The 18,534-nt window shown below is 40.2% G+C and overlaps 2 protein-coding genes across 3 annotated transcripts; one reads left to right on the top strand and one right to left on the bottom strand.

The window, feature by feature from the left end:
• Positions 1-835: 835 nt before the first annotated feature.
• LOC112272687 (uncharacterized) lies at positions 836-6,303 on the top strand. 2 transcript variants are annotated; one of them, XM_024500693.3, is made up of 10 exons: positions 836-1,414; positions 1,700-1,864; positions 2,062-2,316; positions 2,617-2,773; positions 2,925-3,193; positions 3,490-3,558; positions 3,865-3,921; positions 4,185-4,237; positions 4,493-4,568; positions 4,781-6,303. In XM_024500693.3, the coding sequence occupies exons 1-10, from the start codon at positions 1,374-1,376 to the stop codon at positions 5,793-5,795; spliced, it is 2,157 nt and encodes a 718-aa protein (XP_024356461.1). In that variant the 5' UTR covers positions 836-1,373; the 3' UTR covers positions 5,796-6,303. The 2 variants fall into 2 exon arrangements, with proteins under 2 accessions (XP_024356461.1, XP_024356464.1); XM_024500696.3 differs by having other exon boundaries at positions 838-1,414; positions 2,671-2,773.
• A 5,167-nt stretch (positions 6,304-11,470) lies between these two features.
• LOC112272883 (phenylalanine--tRNA ligase beta subunit, cytoplasmic) lies at positions 11,471-17,390 on the bottom strand. Its single transcript, XM_024501060.3, has 20 exons — positions 17,162-17,390; positions 16,778-16,877; positions 16,608-16,663; positions 16,398-16,495; positions 16,007-16,136; positions 15,684-15,799; positions 15,407-15,473; positions 15,150-15,191; positions 14,936-14,977; positions 14,664-14,740; positions 14,330-14,456; positions 14,044-14,211; positions 13,619-13,735; positions 13,411-13,521; positions 13,110-13,244; positions 12,893-12,967; positions 12,686-12,793; positions 12,380-12,493; positions 11,895-11,978; positions 11,471-11,760 (listed from the first exon to the last, which is right to left on the bottom strand). The coding sequence occupies exons 2-20, from the start codon at positions 16,833-16,835 to the stop codon at positions 11,686-11,688; spliced, it is 1,800 nt and encodes a 599-aa protein (XP_024356828.1). The 5' UTR covers positions 16,836-16,877; positions 17,162-17,390; the 3' UTR covers positions 11,471-11,685.
• Positions 17,391-18,534: the final 1,144 nt, after the last annotated feature.

Below are 18,534 nucleotides of genomic sequence, written 5' to 3'. Positions count from 1 at the left end.
CACTTTGGCACTTGCTTGATTTTTATAAGCAAAAACATTCTTGTAAGTGGATATGTTCACAATGAAGAAACATAATTATTTAGTACTTTACATTCTAAATTTGATACTCTGTAGACTACAAAATGAACAACCACTTTAATTGTAACAATGTTAATACTAGACTGATACATAATAAAGTCGTAGTATAATAAATTAGATTTTCAAAGAATTTGCGTAATACTGGATTACGAACCAGCTTGTTTTATTTTTCTTGTTTAATTTTATGAAAAAATTATTAAAAAATGTCAGTAGAAATTGTGAAATTCAGTACAAATACTTGTGCAAGTACATTATACACACGGGTTAAATTAAGAGACCTCTGATTATTACATATATTGTTATTATTCTTGTGACATTATCTTAACATGTCATGCAAAACTTCATTAATTTTTATTAAAAAAGAATTCATACTCTACTTCGAATTAGAAAGAGCGATATTCAAAAGTTTTGCACAACATGCCATCTTCACATCAGGCATGAAGAAAGTCCTTTTCACACGTAAGGAGCATTGACAGCTCGAACGCGTTCACATTAAAAGGAACAATGGACAGAGTTTCTTTTATTCCGTTGATTAACGAATGTCGTCCACACGTCGAAGCTTCCGACCACCTACTCAACCCCTCCACGTGGACAGTCCATATCAACCGCAATTAGAATCTGCCGCTGCCCCTGTGGCCCATGGCCGGACGCCACGTGGCTATGAATCCGGCGCCGTCCGCCGGTCGGCGTCTTGGTTGCGGCACTGAACCATAATAATAAAGCTACTACGCCACTAAAACATTTGGTTTTTGATTATACCTTGTTATTATTTTTGCATTGCTGCCTCGGTTGTTGCCCCTCCTTCACCTAGTGGGGATTCGTCCGCGGTTTCCGACGATTGTTGCGTACACTGTCATCGATTCGACGCTTTCGAACAATTTGTCGATTCGATTATATCTTCCATTTTCTGTAACAGTGAAGTGCGTCGTAAGGAGTGTCGGAGTCGGAGCAACTTGAACCTCCAGGAAGTGAAGTCAAGCGTGGTTAACGTGGGAGTTCGTTAGAGTGTTGTGGTAGTGGCGGTGGTATTGGTTGTGATGTGTTCATGGATGTGATTTTGGAGAGGAGGTTGCGAATTGTGCTCAGATGGTGTTTTACGAGGAGAAATTTGCGTCCAGGGGACGAGATTGAGGTGGAAATTGGTCGGAGGGTTGGATTAGTGCAGTGGTCGGTGTAGTTCTGGAAGGCGATTTGAGGGGGTTGAAGCGGTTTTTCTCGGCTTTCCGTGATTTGGTTCAGGCGTGGGGGGCGTTTCGAAGTTGCATTACTCTGGTTATGGTCGATTGACGTGAAGGATGCAGAGGCTTGTGGATACCGTTCTTGGGAATGCCAAAGAGTGAGTGATGCTTGCTTTCAGCGTTTTTTTTTTTTTTTTTTTTTTTTTCCTTTAATTCGAATTTCAGCCTAATTTGATGACTTTAGTTTATGAGCGTTGGATATCTTTCTCAGAACAAGAAATGGTGCGAGATTGGTATGACTAGTCGCTAATGGCATTATGCGAATTGGATTTCGAAGTCTTTCGAATATTAGCTGTCTCATTTGTCATTTGGAGTTTCTGATTGCTGTTGGTTGCGAAAACTTCATTGGAAAAGAGTTGATGTTGATGCGCTTAAAACTGCAGGTCAATAAAAACATTCACACAAGAATCATTTCAGAACACCGTTAGGGTGATCAATGGATTTTCGGCACTGGTACTTGCGTTCTTGCCAGGAAAAGGGCCCACATTGCATGGAATTCAATCGCATTGTACATTTCGCGCCCCTCGCATGCCGCGATGGATGGAGGAGTAAGTTTATAAAATTTTTAGTCCATTTCAAATCAACGTTATTTTCGTAAAAGAAAAGAAAAGAACAGAAAAATTGCTCTGATTAATTATATGTGGAGAGATTATCCTTCGTTGTAATCATGAGCTGGTGTTTGGTGTTGATTTGTGGGTGTAAGTATAGTAAACTGCCGTGATTGAAAGCGGAATGTGGTTTACAGGGGCGTGTCTTCATTCAATACATTTATATCAGAGTATGACACGGACAGCGAATCGAACAGTGAGAATGAGGATGGATCAGGTGTTGAAGATAACGATAGCACGGCGCTACCTTCTCCCTCTTCGGAGTCTTCTCACTTATCACGAGCTGGTAGTTCAGGAAGACGCCACCGGCGAAACAAGACTCTATTGCAACGGCTATTAATATGGATGATGTGGCCACTACGTTTCTGGTTTTTCATTTTGACTTGTGTGTGGTAAGTTCAGTCTTTTTTTTCTTTCCCCCTTTTTTTTTTTTTTTTTTTTTTTTTGTGTGTGTGTGTGTGTCTTTGTTTTTTTGTGATATTGATTGCACCTGTCTTTTGAAATTTTTAAATGAAGATGCAGGATTCATGTAAGGGAGGTAGCAGCGTCAACTTTTTATGGTAGTCTGTTGGTATTTTAGGAAAAAGTATACTCTTACTGTTGTAACAGGGCTGGATATTTAATTTAGAGTTGTAAAAGATCATGACTTTACTGTCGTTTCTGAGGCTTTTACGTTTGGTTTGAGCTGGTAGGCGATCTGTAAATCGAAGTTCAAATCATCTCGAAACAATTTCTGAAACCCGCAGGTCAAATTCGGGAAGCTTCAGGAGATTAGCTCGCCGCTTCAGTGGCAGCAGAGAATTCGCAGTGCCAAAGTCAGTGGCTGATCGTAGACGTGGCATAATCGAGGTATATCTCGAAGTCACTCTGTTGCCTGCATCTCAGTGTTCATTAGAAAGCTTGTTACACAGAGCATCGGACTTTTAGTCATACAATGTCCCACTGCTCCTTTTAAGCTTTGCTCTTTATTTCATCAATATTACGTAATTCATTGTCGCAGGACTTACAACTCGTGATAGAGCTTCAAATAGAGCGTGTGTTCGAGGTAGTGCGCTACATAATTCACCATGTTCTATCACCGTTTAAGACATTTGGAGAATTTATCCATTGGGCATTCTTTCGTGATACGAGCTACAACGACGCCTCCGATCTCGCAGATGTAGCCACTTTAGGTGCTTCAGATCCCGTTCCTCACAAACAGAAGCAGGTTCCACAGCAACCTTTGAATACAGACAACCGCACGTGTCAGGATATCATCAGAAGTGTGGGGTAATTTCCTACTTCCTGAATATATTTTTCACTTCGGTGCAGCATATTTGTCCACAGTGAAATTTAGCAGAACTTTTCCACCTGCAGTAATATTTTTAATATGTCTTGGTTGTCGAGGCCTTTTTATTAGGTTACATGTTGCTTACGGACTAGATTACCTTAGTGAGTTTTGTCATCTAAAAGTAGACTGGTGCAGACTGGAGTTATTGTCTATGATCTGCAAAGAAGCCCACTTTTGATGTTGCGGGTCAAAATTTATTAAAGGTATGTGGATCTCTGTTTTTGGCATTCTGCAGGTACCCGTACGAAGCATATCGCGTGAAGACAGAAGATGGCCATATCCTCCTACTTGAAAGGATACCAAGGTTGTACATTTGCATCTCACACTAAATATATTTAGGGGTTTTTTCTGGATTATTTGGAGAAATTGGATTCTTTCTGCTCAAGTCATTATCACAAGATCTATGTGTTATTGGGATGGACGTTATTTACATCAGTTTTAGGTTTGGTTTCTATGTGATCTAAATCTTGTACCTTGTATGGGATTTGTGGATGCGTTTCCTAATTTGTAGTGATATGCTATGAATTATTCGACTTGCGTCACAAGTCCTCATGAAAGGTTTAAAAGGGACTGTACAAAAGGTTGCTTATTTTATTTTTGTAACTTGTAGGCGAGAGTCACGAAAGGTGGTTATGCTACAGCATGGAATTCTCGATTCTTCGCTCAGGTGAGCTACAACTTAATCGCTTCCAGTGTTTCTGTGGATCTGCATATCCACTGCGTCTCGATTAGTGTCCTCTATTAATGTTACCTGATTGGAAGATTATTCTTTGTGCTCGTTAATCAGGGCTCACCTGTAGGCATAAAATTGTTTTGAAGGTTTCTTTCTATGGGCTCTGTAAGTTCAAGTCTTGACTGTTAAGCTTTTGAAGATTTACCAAGACATCTGCTGAGAAGTTGGGAACCTTGACACATTATGTTGTGACACAGCTGGGTCTCGAATGGAGTCGTTGGATCCCAAGCCTTCGCAGCTTTTGACCAAGGTAATAAAGTTTTTCCTGAGTATTTGGAGAATCCCCTAAAACTCTTCCTATCCATTTGATTTGGCTTAATTTTTTTTGTAATATTAATCTTTTATCAAGAGAAATATGCTTCCTAATTTCGAATTGTCACTTTCAGTGAAGGTCGCCATCAGTCGTTAGAGGATAAATTGGTGGAAATCAACTTGGGATGTCTCCTAACTCAGTTTAATACCATTATATTCAGCGTTGGAAAACTGATCTGTGTTTTCTGTATAGGTTATGATGTGTATCTGGGAAATCTGCGGGGATTGGCATCAAGAGAACATGAGGATGAACACATCTCACCTCAAATGTGAGACTTTACTCTTGTAATATATATCATATCTACATTTGCGGACTGTTGAGCTATTTGACTAGATTATTAAATGCTGTATGTAAGTCGTCACTCATGGTATCGTAGTTCGCCAAACAGTTGAAATCTAAAAAATTCTAGCGTTTGAGTATATTTAGGGTAAGGCCACAGATTCTTGTGCTATTTGTAAGGTTCATGAGGAATCTATGCAGATACTGGAGTTTTTCGGTAAATGAGCATGGCACGCAAGATATTCCAGCCATGATATCGAAGATACACGAACTCAAGATGATGGAGTTACAAGATTCACCGCATTCAGGGATCCAGAATGGTGAGATCTCTCAGTATGTGGACGACGATCCCAAGAAACTTCCTTACCGACTCTGCGGGGTAGCACACAGCTTGGGGGGCGCTGCAATGTTGATATATGTGGTGACAAAACGCCTCGCAAACAGGCCCCATTATCTTTCAAGATTGATCCTTCTTTCTCCAGCTGGGTTCCACGAAGCTGCTCCCTTGGCTCTAAAGTTGTGTTGTTATGTTGTACCGTTCTCAGCTTGTTTTATCAGCCTTTTCATGCCTGGTATATATATACCCACAAGATTCTTTCGGGGTCTTTTCAACAAGTTGTCTCGAGACTTTCAGAATTACCCCGCGTTGGGTGGTTTAGCCCAAGCTATTTTTAGCTATCTAATCGGTGGAGACAGCTCTAATTGGGTGGGAGCAATCGGGGTGTCGCATTACAACATGAACAATATGCCAGGTGTGGCTGTTCGAGTTGCTGTCCATCTTGCCCAGATGATGCGGGCCAAGCGCTTTATACTGTATGATTATGGGAGAAGGGAATTGAATATTCAGGCATATGGCACTCCCTATCCACTGGACGTTGGAGCCAACTATGGTGTAATTGATATTCCTGTAGATGTTGTGGGTGGGCTCAAAGACAAGCTGATTCCACCAACTATGGTCAAGAAACACTTCGAAACTATGAGGAGTGCGGGTTGCCAAGCATCTTATTCAGAGTTTGAGTTTGCTCATTTAGATTTTACTTTTGCCAATCGTGAAGAGCTTATGGCCTATGTCACGTCTCGTCTGTCACTTGTAGCACCTGTCCCTGGCACCATCATTGAGCCTCTTGAAGAAACACAAAGTTCACGGAAACTGACCGGATCTCTTTCTCGCAATTCCTTCAAAGAGAGACGCCTTGGCAAGTCTTCGAATGGATAATCTAGGAACGGGGAAATGCAGGAGGACAGAATTATGGAAGAGTTGCCAGAGGTGACTGCCACTGTAAAGTCACCTCCTGCATCGAAGCTAAAATCCACTTGACCTCCCTCCGTGTTGCGACAGGTATTCGGTATATGCTGCAGTTTTGGGATTCTTTGCCTGATGAATCTTAGCATTCTACGAGTCTTTAGCATGATTGGAGAGAGCAGTTTTCGATCCTAGTAGAATTTGCACAAATAGCTGGATTTTTCTTCATGTCGATATGATCGTATGTAAGTGGCTTGACCCAACCCGAGGATCCTTGGAGTGCAATCCAGAGTTGAGCAGTAGCGGGACCTTTGAAGGTAATCTAGTAGGGACAGTCTCAAAGATTTGAGGCGCCAATTGTACTATAGAATGTATTAGTTGATCATAATGATTCTTGTATGTATTGAATCAGATGGAACAACACCTATCTGATGCAAATTTTGATTCAATCGAATCTTCGAATTCTATTTGTTGATCCTAATATCCAGGCCACAAGTAGGCCGTGCAAAGAATTCAAGGGAACTAGTGTTATTTTATTCTAATGCACCACCTGGTAGACTTTGTGTTGATTATGAATTGAAGGTAGAGACTGCGCCTTATCAAACTATGTTAGTTATCACACCTCCGTTGGCTAGCGAAAACCCAAAAAATATATTTTTTTCAAAAAAAAAAAAATGAACAAAATGATTTCAACAACAAACGATCTTTTCAATTTCCTGACAAGAAAATTATGCAAGAAGATACCATGGAATTTGTTATTAACACAGTTAACAAGGAAATCGTCCAACAAAAATAAATCTATGGACATTCAAAAGGTAAAAACTTATCGACAAATTCCATCCAAAATGGTGGATGTATATGTGGCAACACGCACTAGTTAAGCCATGACGTGGTCAAGTTTGCCGGTCTACTTGCAGGCCTAGAGTGGGGCGCCGCACAGCCGCGGGTTGCTGGAGCTGGAATCTGTCGGCAGCAAGATTGCGTAAACTCCCAGGGATTTGCCTTGCGAAACGAGCAGTCCCACGGCGATGATGAGTAGGAGACGAGCAGAATCAATGTGACAGATTGCACATGAACAGAGGAATACTGAAGACCATGCAATGCATTTGAACAGAATGGAGGGCTTTGAGAGGGTTGCACCACCTGAGAGGTTGAAAGCATAAACTATGAAAGAATAAACTACAACACAAATATGTCTTACAACATGGCTTGCTGGTCTAATACATACATAAGTATCAATACTGGAATAACCAACAACAACACTGTTTATTGAATGTTACGAGGATGGTACATATACTGATTCAGGAGAGTGAATGAACAAAAGTTGTCCACGAGCCTGCTCACCTACGAGCCTAGTTGACAGAATCCATTGACTTGAAGTGGATTTCTCCAATATCCTCCCGCACTTTGAGGCTTTTACAATTTGTATTTTGATGAGACAGAGGAGTTGAGGTATTACAAGTTTCTTGTGTTGTAGAAGGATGCATGGTCAGACGAGGTTAAGTTGTCACGATGTTCAGTCATTTTCACTGGTGAATCTATATGTTTGAATCAAAGATAAGAAATCAGATCAGTTGCAAATGTCTATCTTTGAGGCGTGATTTTAAGCATTGATTAATATTTTTCAGTTTCAGATGTTCTTGTTGAGCTTCTGGTTTTTTCTGGCAGCATTGCATCGGATTTGCGGTTGGTGTTTGGACAATCTTTGTTTATTGCTACGTCTCCCTACGAATAATAGAGATTTTGGTAATGTTCTATCGGAGGAGTTTGGCTCTGCTGGTGGTCAATTGCGATTCTATGTGGTTTGTCGTGGTCGATGCAGTAGAGTTTACTACAAGTGGTCGGATTGCGAAAGGCAAGTGACTACGTTTTAAGGTGTGATCTGTAAGAACTTTAGGACTATGGAAGAGGCAAAACTATTTATGCTTAAAAACTAGGGTTTTTAGAATTTTACTATGCTGTAATCTATCTTAGGAATCTGATAATAAAGTTGAGTCTCTTATTCCCATTTCACTTTTGAGTTTCACAAATTTTTTTCTACCTAAAGCATTGGTAAAGATGTCAGCAATCTGATCATTGGTTAAAATATAGAACAAATCTATTCTTCCAGTAAGTGTGTTTTCTTGTATATAATACAACCACATCTCTATGTGTTTGGATTTGTCATGACATATCAGATTTCAAGCAAATTTTAGTGTGCTCTAATTGTTACAGAAAATTGATATAGGTTCTTATTCTGTTCTATGCATTTTGGATGCCAATGTCTGAAGCCAAATAGCTTCACAAATTCCTTCTGCTAGTGCTCATGCCTCTACATCTGTTGATGAAATGGCTACATTGTATGGTTATTTGGATGCCCACAAAATTGGTCCTCTTATTGATTTGAATACTCATTCAATGACTGATTTTTTGTCGATCTAGCAATTAGTCCAATCAGAATCTATAAAGCCTAGAAATATTGAGTTGTGGCTTCTTTCATAGAAGATTTCGAGTTGTAGAGTATTTTTGATGTATTAGAGAACTTGATTTACAGCTTGTAGATGTGGAACTTAAGGATTATTCATGTATCTGCTAGGGACTCCCGTAGCGAAGGAAATTTCAGGAATTTTCGGAATTGCTTTGCATCAATTTGTGGTGAGTCTACTTTGCTATCAAGATTGAATCCTTCTGTTATAGCTGTGGATATAGGCCATAATCAGCCTTTGTTCTGTAGAATTTTAACACCTTGAGCTGTAACTTATTTTAAGATTATACTTGTGGTTGTTGTCAGCATTTTCAAATAATCCCTTCAGAAAATCCCATAAACACCTGGATTCATTGTAGTCAATTAGGACCGTGAGTAGACTTGGTCTAATGGACATTGTGAATATAAACATGAGACGTTTGGCTTTGTCTTTGGAGTCTTCACTATTTGAGCTGCAAGAGTCTTTCTTGTTTTGTGAGGAGGTGCTATAAGAGGGTGGTGAAAGCAAATGACAAAGCTTTTCACGCTTTATGATACGGGTTACCATGTATTTCTACAAGTGGAAGTTAAAAGAACCCGCAAGTTTAATCTCATCTAGACCAAGGATCACCTTCAACATTGCTAGTCTATGGTGGAGGATGGAAAGAGATGAGAAAGATATCAAACAAAGCTAGCAAGTTGTTTTCAAGGAAACTAGTCAAGCTCTGATACCATGAAAGAATAAAACTATGAAAGGTTAAACTACGACACAGATATGTCTTTCAACATGACTTGCTGGTCTGATACATACATAAGTATTAATACTGGAGTAACTAACAACAACACTATTTATTGAATGTTACAAGAGTGGTATATATACTGATTCAGGAGAGTGGATGAACAGAAGTCGTCCACGAGCCTAGTTGACAGAATTTATTGACTCAAAGTGGATTACTCCAACAGTTGCTGCCGCTGAATTTGGTGCCCGGACGCGCACCTAGTTCAAAGGGACCATAGCTGGACGGAATCAGACCATGCAGCTTGTTGTTGCCGACGTCGAACTTGATGAGGTTCAGGTCGCCAATGCCAAGTGGGAAAGGGCCGGTCAGCTGGTTTCGGTGTCTAGTATCGCTTCCCAGATATAGAGAAGAAAGCGACGTCAACTGGGTTAGTGCCCCTGGGAACTGGCCCTGGAGTTTGTTGTTGTTCAGGTGAAGGACGAACAACTTTTTGCAGTTGGCGATCTTGGGTCAGATGGAGGTCACGTTGGTGCCAGAGATGTAGAGCTCATTCAAGTCTTTGATGTTGCAAAGCTCGCCTATGATCTGGCTTGTGAAGGGGTTGCCCGCCAGTCGTGGAGTGCCTCTGGAGCCTATAGGCTTTGGCGTGCCGTGAACCTTGAGGTTGCCAAGCCACTTGGGTATGCAGCCCGAGATTTTGTTGTCGTCAAAACTCACAAAGTCGAGCTTTGTTAGCTGGGTGATCTTGGACAAACGGATGGTTGTTAGTCCGTTTTAGGGGAGAGAGAGAATGCGGAGCTCCTTGAATTTGCCAAATGAATCCTGGCATGTAGAATATCAAACATGATGAGGTTTAATAATTATGTTCCGGAAGCAAACATAACTTGTTCAGCACACTGTCACTTTAAAGAGAAAGCTCTTTTTTAGAGTGTGTAATGGTTTACCGGAATGCCACCAGTCCACTGATTGCCGGTCATGCTCAACTCTGACAGCGGGGCGAGATTGCCAATAAACTCAGGACTCCTGCGGATGAAATCACGATTTTCTAAAGTGAATCTTTCAAGTTTGACAAGTTTGCCGAACTGCGGAGGAACAGCGTAAGCAAACCTAAATGAAGCTCTTCGCATAACCAGGGTGGTCAACTCCGTCAGGTCGCCAAGAGAAGCTCCTGGATTCCGAACTCCGAGCTTCACCTTCACCTGGTATCCTGCCGGAATAGTTTCGTCGTCGAAAGAATCCGTCAAATAAGTTGTGTTAATCCTTCCTGCCCCATTGCATTCGACCACAAACAGAAACCCCCAGTTACAGCAACTCGAACCCGGCTGCCACGCATTCAGAGGGTTCTCGGGATTGTCGAGCTGGGATTTGAATTGCAACAGCTTGTCTCGATCTCCAGCATTGCATATGGGCATCCCGTCTTGAGCTGAACTGCTACTGAAAGTAGCTAAAAAAAAATCCTAGAACCAAAAGCACGACTGCCCTCATGTGCCGAGGCTTATCGAACAATGGTATCCTACCCATCGTCCCAAAACTCGACCGATTCGCCGCATACACCACGACTGTGAACACTCCGATTCACAAACTACGATTAAAATAAGCTACAGTATCAGGTTAGATCTTACGAAACAAAACAGAGACTTTTCCACAGTAATTCAAGAAGAGACAAGAAGCAACACATGTGGGATTCCATATCCCAGACGGATTGCAAGCGTTGACGATCTTCGCGGTGTCACAATGTCAACGCTTCACATTGCTAATTGGGGCGAGAACCCCGAACTTTCGTACAGCTAGGGCTGATAATCGACAATCCTACGAGTTCACACGAGGTTGCGATCGAGGTCTTGAATTGCAGCGAGCACCAAAGTCGAGGGATTTCAGCAATAGCAAAGCCAATACGGACTTGCCCTTGATGAGGCTGAAGAAACAACAGCAGTCGACTTTGATTTTTGGAACCAGCCGGTAAACCAGGAAGTACTGGCAATTCAAACATCACTTTACGATTGCTTTGAGGTACTAACTGCCGCCATAAACCAATTGCAGTTTCCACACTTTATTTTTTCATAGCTTTTAGAATACAACCAATTTTGTTTCATTTTATATCATATTATGATAATTTCTTTAATACTAAACCAACGATAAGACACAACTATTTGAATATGCTTTCCTGTAACTTTGTCAACAAAAATGTTTTACGACATAAAAGGTGACATGTGAAGATGGTGGACGTTGGGTGTAAGATGATTCTGGTTGGCACATTCACAGGCACTGGCGCCCCAACTTAATTTCTGAGCATGAATCTACGATAGAAGTTCACACTAATGTTTCAAATGACAACGACAGCCTTACTCACACCAGCTTGTTTCAATATTGTTATAATTTATTATTTTCTATACATTAAGTTGCCAGCTGGTTCTAACATGAGATAGTGCGATAAAAGATAAAAATAAATACGACAGAGCCCATCATTAGTTCAATCGTAGTTGCATTGATGCCAATCAATAGACGTAACCATGAACACAGCAACTAAATCATATTATGATGGAGAGGCTAAATACCGAGAACGTAGGGAATCCCAAGGTATACTTTCTCAACATTAATGGCATAAAAGGAAATGATCCTCCAATATCGTCACAACAGACCGCCAAAAGATGTGAATATGGAATAGAAGAAACCGAGAGCACTACAAGTATAAAAAAGGTTCGATATTCATTTCCACAGCTGAGCATGGATCTATGATGTCGAAACGCTGCATAACCTGTTTCAGGCACAGAGACGGAAAGTGAGCTGAGCGGAACATTTGATGGGGTGTGCAGCAAACAGCATACTGAACAAGCACGCGAGAATTCAACTGAATAAGCATTCCGAATAATGAACATGCAAGGCACAGACCTCAGGATTTACGATTCCGAAGGAGCCAATGCAGGATCCTGCACACATGATGTTGGCTTGCCGTCCCGAAAAGTATTCAGGCTCCTGAAGCAGATAGAAAAACTTCTGGTTAGCTCATTGTGAGATGGAACATTAATGTAGAAGGATCTATAAATAGTGAAAACAAGATAAGGGAAAACCTCCCTACTTCACAGGTGAACGTGAAAAAATCACAACCAAGACATTTTAGTCTAGGACAACAGAAGCTCGGACCTAGTATAACCTTGTCTGCCTGTTTCGGTACTTCATTGAAATTCTTGACAGTTTCACCAAAGTTACAACCGTTCAGCCGACTAGGTCAGCAGAGATGCATAGCCTCAACACAGTACTACATCGCTACTTCCTTCACTTCTAAAGAAGGTACAATCCAGTATATATCACAAGCGTACACCGCAGAAGACTCTATAATGAGACAAGAAATTGAGAGAGTGCATACAGTATCGTACCTGTGATGGAGTAATATAATAGCCATCTCCACTGAAGGTTCCAGACACTTTATCAAATTCAGCAGGTCGAATACCGACAACCTCGAACACTCTGTCAACAAGACCATGGATAACCTAATTGCAAACCCAAAAAGGCAGTTAGCACCCAACAAGAAAAACGAACGTTCTTCACACTGTAGAAGGAATTCCCTTTGCAAAAGCACTAGACTTACAGATAATTACATCCTAATGAATGCTAAGATGAAACAGCGTCTCAAGGCGAACCAGATGGACAGAGCCAGGGTCTGCACTAGGTTCTTAGCGCACCTCAAATCCGGAATTCAAATTGGAGTAAACAGCAACAAGATGTCTGCTGTTCTTTGCACCCACGTCCTCTTTACTGTTCAGTCTAACGACGTCGGAAACCTCGAAGAGCTGCAATGAGAATTACCCCCTTATCAGTTTAATCATCAATACTAAGATTATAATAAAGCGACAATGAAGGTATCAAGAGAGAGGATAATGAGATGAAACCTTGAGTGGTCTAGGAGCATCTTTGTTGGAACCCATGGTCTTTAAAATCCCTGGAAGCAAACTTGAGCGTACTGCCTGCAATAACGAAGCAGAATCTAAATCGTGACTATCCATCAGAAAGGTATCTCCCATCAAAAACCCACCTACAATGAAACCCTGATAGAGCTTAAGTTATTGATGCTTATAGCTGTATGAACACCATCGGCAGAAATGTCACCTCGAAATCAGCAGACCTCGGATTGCCAATGATTACGGCTGTATTCCCGTCATCCTCTCGGTTAACCATCTTGAAATTCTCTTCAAGAGAACACAAAATCCAAGTGACAACTTCGGTGAATCCAGCCATTGCCACCTGCAAGTGTGACCAGACCCAAGGCAACTTGAATAAGTCAGCGTGCCAGCCACGAATGGTACAATGTGTTTGATCCAACGGACGTACATTTAAAATGCACATGCTCTGTTAGGGATTCTCGAAGTAATTTCAAGAGCAAATTTGGAACCCAACAGAAGCCTCGTACCTCTGCTCTTATCAAGTCGGTGAAGTGATTCAAAGGCTGCTGTTTCCCTTGAGTATGTGACTTCGGCACAGTCCTTATTATATTGTTGTAACCATACGCTATGGCAACATCCTGCAAAGAGCAGCACCTCGAGTGCGTCACTTTCCCATCAACTGCCTATCACAAAATTCAATACAAGCATGAAACGGATACAAGAGATAACACCAACCTCAGCAATATCGCAAGCATGCAGAACATCGCTTCTTGTAGGCGGAGCCGACACTCGAAGTTTTGAGTCAGGTTGAACCTCAGTGTAGAGTTGCATCTTGTTAAGCAACTTGGAGACCTGCAACACAACAATTCCGAAGATATTATGCTAAATGCTACTTTTTAAGTTGAATGATGTACAAGTCGAACCATACATCAATATGTGCGACACATTACAAATTCTTGCAAGTAATACTTTCGATAAGTGTTCGCCTTTCCTTCAGAAAGGAGTTCATCCCGATAGTTGAATTTATTGTTCGAAGGGCTACATAAAGTAATAGACGTAGATCAGATTCCTCGAACATTAAATCCGACTCCGCCCAACAGGAATGTGATGGGGGTTTCAGAACCTATATCCAGAGTGGTAATGATATTATGATAAATTACCTCTTTGGCCTCTAGTGAAGTTCCGATAGTTCGATTGACGTAAGCCATATCCACCTCAAAGGTACGAAGTGAAAGATCAGGGTACCGTGTAGACTTTCCGTCAGCTGAGACCACCTCCACAGGCTCTACTTCAAACTGTGGGCTGCTGTACTGCGAGAACATTGTAACCTGTCCCCCGCAACCAAAGCAAAACACAGTTATTCAGTAAAACCTGGACAATAGTAACAATGAAAAATGGAACTAAGATTAATGAGAAGGATTGGCGCCAACCAGAAGAATGGCATACCATAGTGTTTAGGACAATCTTTGCTTTGGTCAAATCAGTAGCTGTGCATTCTATAAAGACGTTCTTTGTCTTCAAAGAAATTGCCGAATGTGCTCCGTTAATAATTGGGGGCAATGACAACACTCTCCTGATAGATCACAGCGAAACAGGCAATTGAGCCCCTAGAGAGAAAAACCAAATCAATCTGAGTGCATTTAAGGACATGAGAACGGGAGCACGAAAACAATGTAATGCATAAATCGCCTGACGGAAAAGAATTGATTTGACAAATTCGTCAGCTGACATTCTCAGATCTTTAAAATCTAATACAAGAAAAAGTATTTAAGAAAGTTACCTCTTGCTGTCGTAGATAACAGGGTAGACTGGAGAGCTTTCAATGATATGTAGAAACTTCTTCAATTTCATGTCTGACTGTAAGAATAACGTAACACAATTAGCCTCTACTTCTCAAATTAATTGGTAGCTTTCTTTCTTCCGCTTCGGTTGAAGCCCAATTGTCACCAAACGCAAATGATGTCCCTAACAAATTTGCCAGCAGGAACGCTCATATATTTGCAAAGTTCAAAACTAATAAATATTAATCACAAAAATTCACAGGGGAGCGACCTTGTAAAACTCAATTAATTCGGCACCATTGAACTCTTTCGTCTGCACACACACACACACACACACACACACAACATCATGATGAGAAAAGAACATACATCAAGTAATCCAGTGAAAAAATTCATGCAAACTCACAATAAACTGTACGGGTCTTCAAAATAATGCCTCTGAACTAAGAAGGCTCCATTTCGTGAACACATGAGAACAACCCTACCTGCTTGAGAGGAACGAATTTAATATCAGCTGGTCGGAGAGCCTGCACCAGGAATATTTAAGTGAGATAGATCCAATATTTGCAGACCAATTTCTTCGCGCGATTGAAAATTACACAAGCTGATGTAAACTAAGGATTAAAGATGAACAGTTTATACGAAGTTACAATATCATTGTTATGTATTAGTAATACTGCGATGTTGTGCTAGCAACCGCGACGTTAAACAATGGAAGTTTAAGGTTGAGACGTGATATAACCTCGTAAGTGAAAGGACCTTCAAGCACATCAAGATCATGGGTCCCTATAGCAACCAAAGTCCTTCTCCTGCAAATTGACAAAATAATACACCTTGCTGAGGCGTAGGTCGAAAGACGTAGACAGAGAAGGCTAAGTCCAAAATAGATACGTGAATGAACTTAAACGCACCATAAATGAAACAAAAGCAGGAGAAACAGAGGAATGACTGCGTAGAAAGATTCGTATTGTCACTACATAAATGAACCCCTGGTTTAAGGTAGTGAAGTGCAAGCATACCTACACAAGTTCTGATGAAGCTTGTCTTGAAGGTCAATGAAACTACTGTAACGCGCTTCATCAAATGTAACTCCCCGGAGCACCGCACAGACCACATGCGGCCTAATTAACGAAGTCTACACATTTGCATGAAACACATGAATATCACTCGAAATCAAACAATACATTAATACAGCACAGAGACGCCATCACTAAGTCAGAATTTACAAAAAACAAAAAAAAACAAAACAAAACAAAACAAAACAAATACGCGTTTAACATCCGGAACACTTCTACTGAATTTTTTCTAGAACGTAAAACAGATTGCTTGAACTTCTGCGCACCTCTGGTTTGACAACCATCTTCTGTATCGAGCTTGCTGGAACCTCAGACACACGAAAACTGGGAATAGGGTCTTTCCCAGTGAATACTCTTAAGGCCTTTGCCAGGCCTTCCAAGCACAACAAGTCATACCTGTCAACAAGGACAAAGAAGTCTAGCCAATTAAATTAAAGGGCTTCTTAAGTTCTCCTACGCTTTGTATTTGGAGGTACTGTAGGAAAACACCTCAAAGCTTTCCCAAGAAAGGCTTTGTAAAAAGTTTTGATACACATATATATATATATATATATATATTTGTTTTTTTTCGTTCAATAGTTTGTTATTGCTGCTTCTTTAATTTATTTTAATTTTTATTCCTTGGAAGGTACGTAAAAGAGCAGTAGCAATAAATACCGGTTAGCAGGTACGTCAATCTTGTAAATGATCTCTTCATCTGCACTTGCCTCTTCATCCATATGCTTCTCCTTTCGCATCACCTCCTTCTCGGTGGTCTGCACAATCAATTCACTTTGCACTTAAACCATGACGGAAGCAATTCAGAACCTGCTGCGAACACAACGCATATCAAAGTGAAGTAAACGAGAGTCACGAGAGGCCACTTACCACATCATCAAGCTCAATGCCAAACTCAAAGCAGAGCTCATCGAATTCCTGGTCAGCTACACCAGCGAAATCTCAAGCGTGAATACGTCGTGACGAATAATCAAACAAAATCCAAGAGCAGAGAACCCAAATCCAAGAAAAAAACAATAAGATCAAGTAAAAACACTCACTGTACGTCTGCTCCAACGCAGCAAAGAGACGATCCCGGCCTACACTGACGATCGGCATGACGACCCGCGCCCTAACAGGACAACACCACTTCCTTCAACCCTGCACAGATCCGTTACAAATAAAACACTTCCCAAAAACTGCGGATAGAAAGTGGTAACCTCATCAATCCAGAACAATATTATCCAAAAAGAGAAAAGGGAAACACACTCTCAAAAGCAATTTGCACATCTCAATCCGTCAAAGACCGGCACGCCTCTCTCTCTCTCTCTCTCTCTCTCTCGCTCGCTCGCTCTAGCTCTCCACACCCTGAACCCTAAAACCCTAAACCTTAGCAACGTCATACGGAGCTCCGCATTGCAGACATCCACAGAGGGAGAGCTCACCTCGTCCAACCGCAATGCAATGAGGTGAGCCTGGAGGTTCGGAATGCAAGGACGATCAGGAAAATGGAGAGATCGAAGGCTGTGGCTATGGAGTGAGTGAGGATTAGTCCCCCCCAGCAACAACGAACAACGCTCTTGCTCCTCGTCGTCGTCAAAGCAGAGACACCACGAGTCTGGTCCTTCTTTGCGATGAAAAGACTGGTTCCACATTCACCCTTTTCCCACCGCAGGGGGGGGACACTGGAGATCGACCTTATCGTATGTCTTTATGTAACGTGATTAGTCCATCCATCAACATTCATCCACTTTCGTCTACGTTCATCTATCGTGTGATTCCTTATCATCCATTACCATGTGGTTTGAGGACTTACTCATTATACTATTGTGGTCAATTCTTTTGTTTTCTATGTCTCTCATTTATATTCTTTCATGAAAACACCTTCATTTCAATTTTTAATAATTTTGTGTTTTACATTAGCACATATTAGTATAGATGTTGTACAATAACTTATGAGATTTCTAATCTATAAAAGAAATATGTTTGATTAAAAAGTGTTATATGCTTGTTTGGCTTCTAATTCTTTTCAATTTTCTCTTTTACATGTTTGGTTTATTCTTTTATCCTTTTGTGTTAATTTGATTGTACTTTGAATAGAAGGTATTTTCAAAGATAAGTAAATGAATAGTTGACAAATTTCATTTGTGTTCTCAATGCTATTTGAAATAATGTAATCATTTATTTGGCATTCAAAAAAGTAAATATATTTATAACATTTGAAGACTAAAAATTTATACATATAATATATCAAGTTTATATTATATGAATGTCTATACATGTTCATATTTTTCATATTTGTTGTGTTTTCATTTGTATATTTTAGAATTTAATAAAAATATTTTGTAAAATTTGTAAGTCTTAAGAAATATTAGAAGATCAAGTAGTCAACAAAGTTCAAATGCAAAAGCATTTAAAATATAAACCAAGGATTATAAAAAAATTAGATGTGGATAAGTAGGATAAATTAGATCCATCAATATAAAAAATCTTTACTTACAATGCCAAGATATATACTAGGTCTTTTGCAACTATATCTATCTATCTACCTATCTATCTATCTATAGGAATATTAAATAGATTCATATTTTTATAAAATAGACCCACTCTTAATAAAGAATATAGTAAATATAATGAATATAGTTGATATTATTGGTTATAGATTCAATAACAAAGAAATGAATCTATATGTCATTTGTTTTTATTTTTTTTCATGATAGTTTGAATAGGTGATTTGATTTAGTAAAAACTTGTATTTACTTAATATTATCCTATATATAGTTTAAAAATTAATGTCATAATATATTTATATGATGCA

Source organism: Physcomitrium patens, chromosome 19 (assembly GCF_059467195.1).
Source record: "Physcomitrium patens ecotype Gransden chromosome 19, ASM5946719v1, whole genome shotgun sequence".
NCBI lineage: Eukaryota > Viridiplantae > Streptophyta > Bryopsida > Funariales > Funariaceae > Physcomitrium > Physcomitrium patens.
The sequence above is the reverse complement of the archived record's forward strand: the minus strand, read 5'-3'. Positions and strand labels throughout refer to the sequence as shown.

Bases quoted from the DNA above. Each gene is read 5' to 3' on its own strand.
- LOC112272883 (XM_024501060.3), bottom strand. From the start codon at position 16,835: ATGCCGATCGTCAGTGTAGGCCGGGATCGTCTCTTTGCTGCGTTGGAG. The intron at 14,741-14,935 runs GTCGCTCCCCTG...TTATTCTTACAG, and splicing joins AATTAATTGAGTTTTACAAG to TCAGACATGAAATTGAAGAA. The intron at 12,794-12,892 runs GTTTCATCTCAT...TTCTCATTGCAG, and splicing joins ATGCTCCTAGACCACTCAAG to CTCTTCGAGGTTTCCGACGT.
- LOC112272687 (XM_024500693.3), top strand. From the start codon at position 1,374: ATGCAGAGGCTTGTGGATACCGTTCTTGGGAATGCCAAAGA. The intron at 1,865-2,061 runs GTAAGTTTATAA...TGTGGTTTACAG, and splicing joins ATGCCGCGATGGATGGAGGA to GGGCGTGTCTTCATTCAATA. The intron at 3,194-3,489 runs GTAATTTCCTAC...GGCATTCTGCAG, and splicing joins GATATCATCAGAAGTGTGGG to GTACCCGTACGAAGCATATC.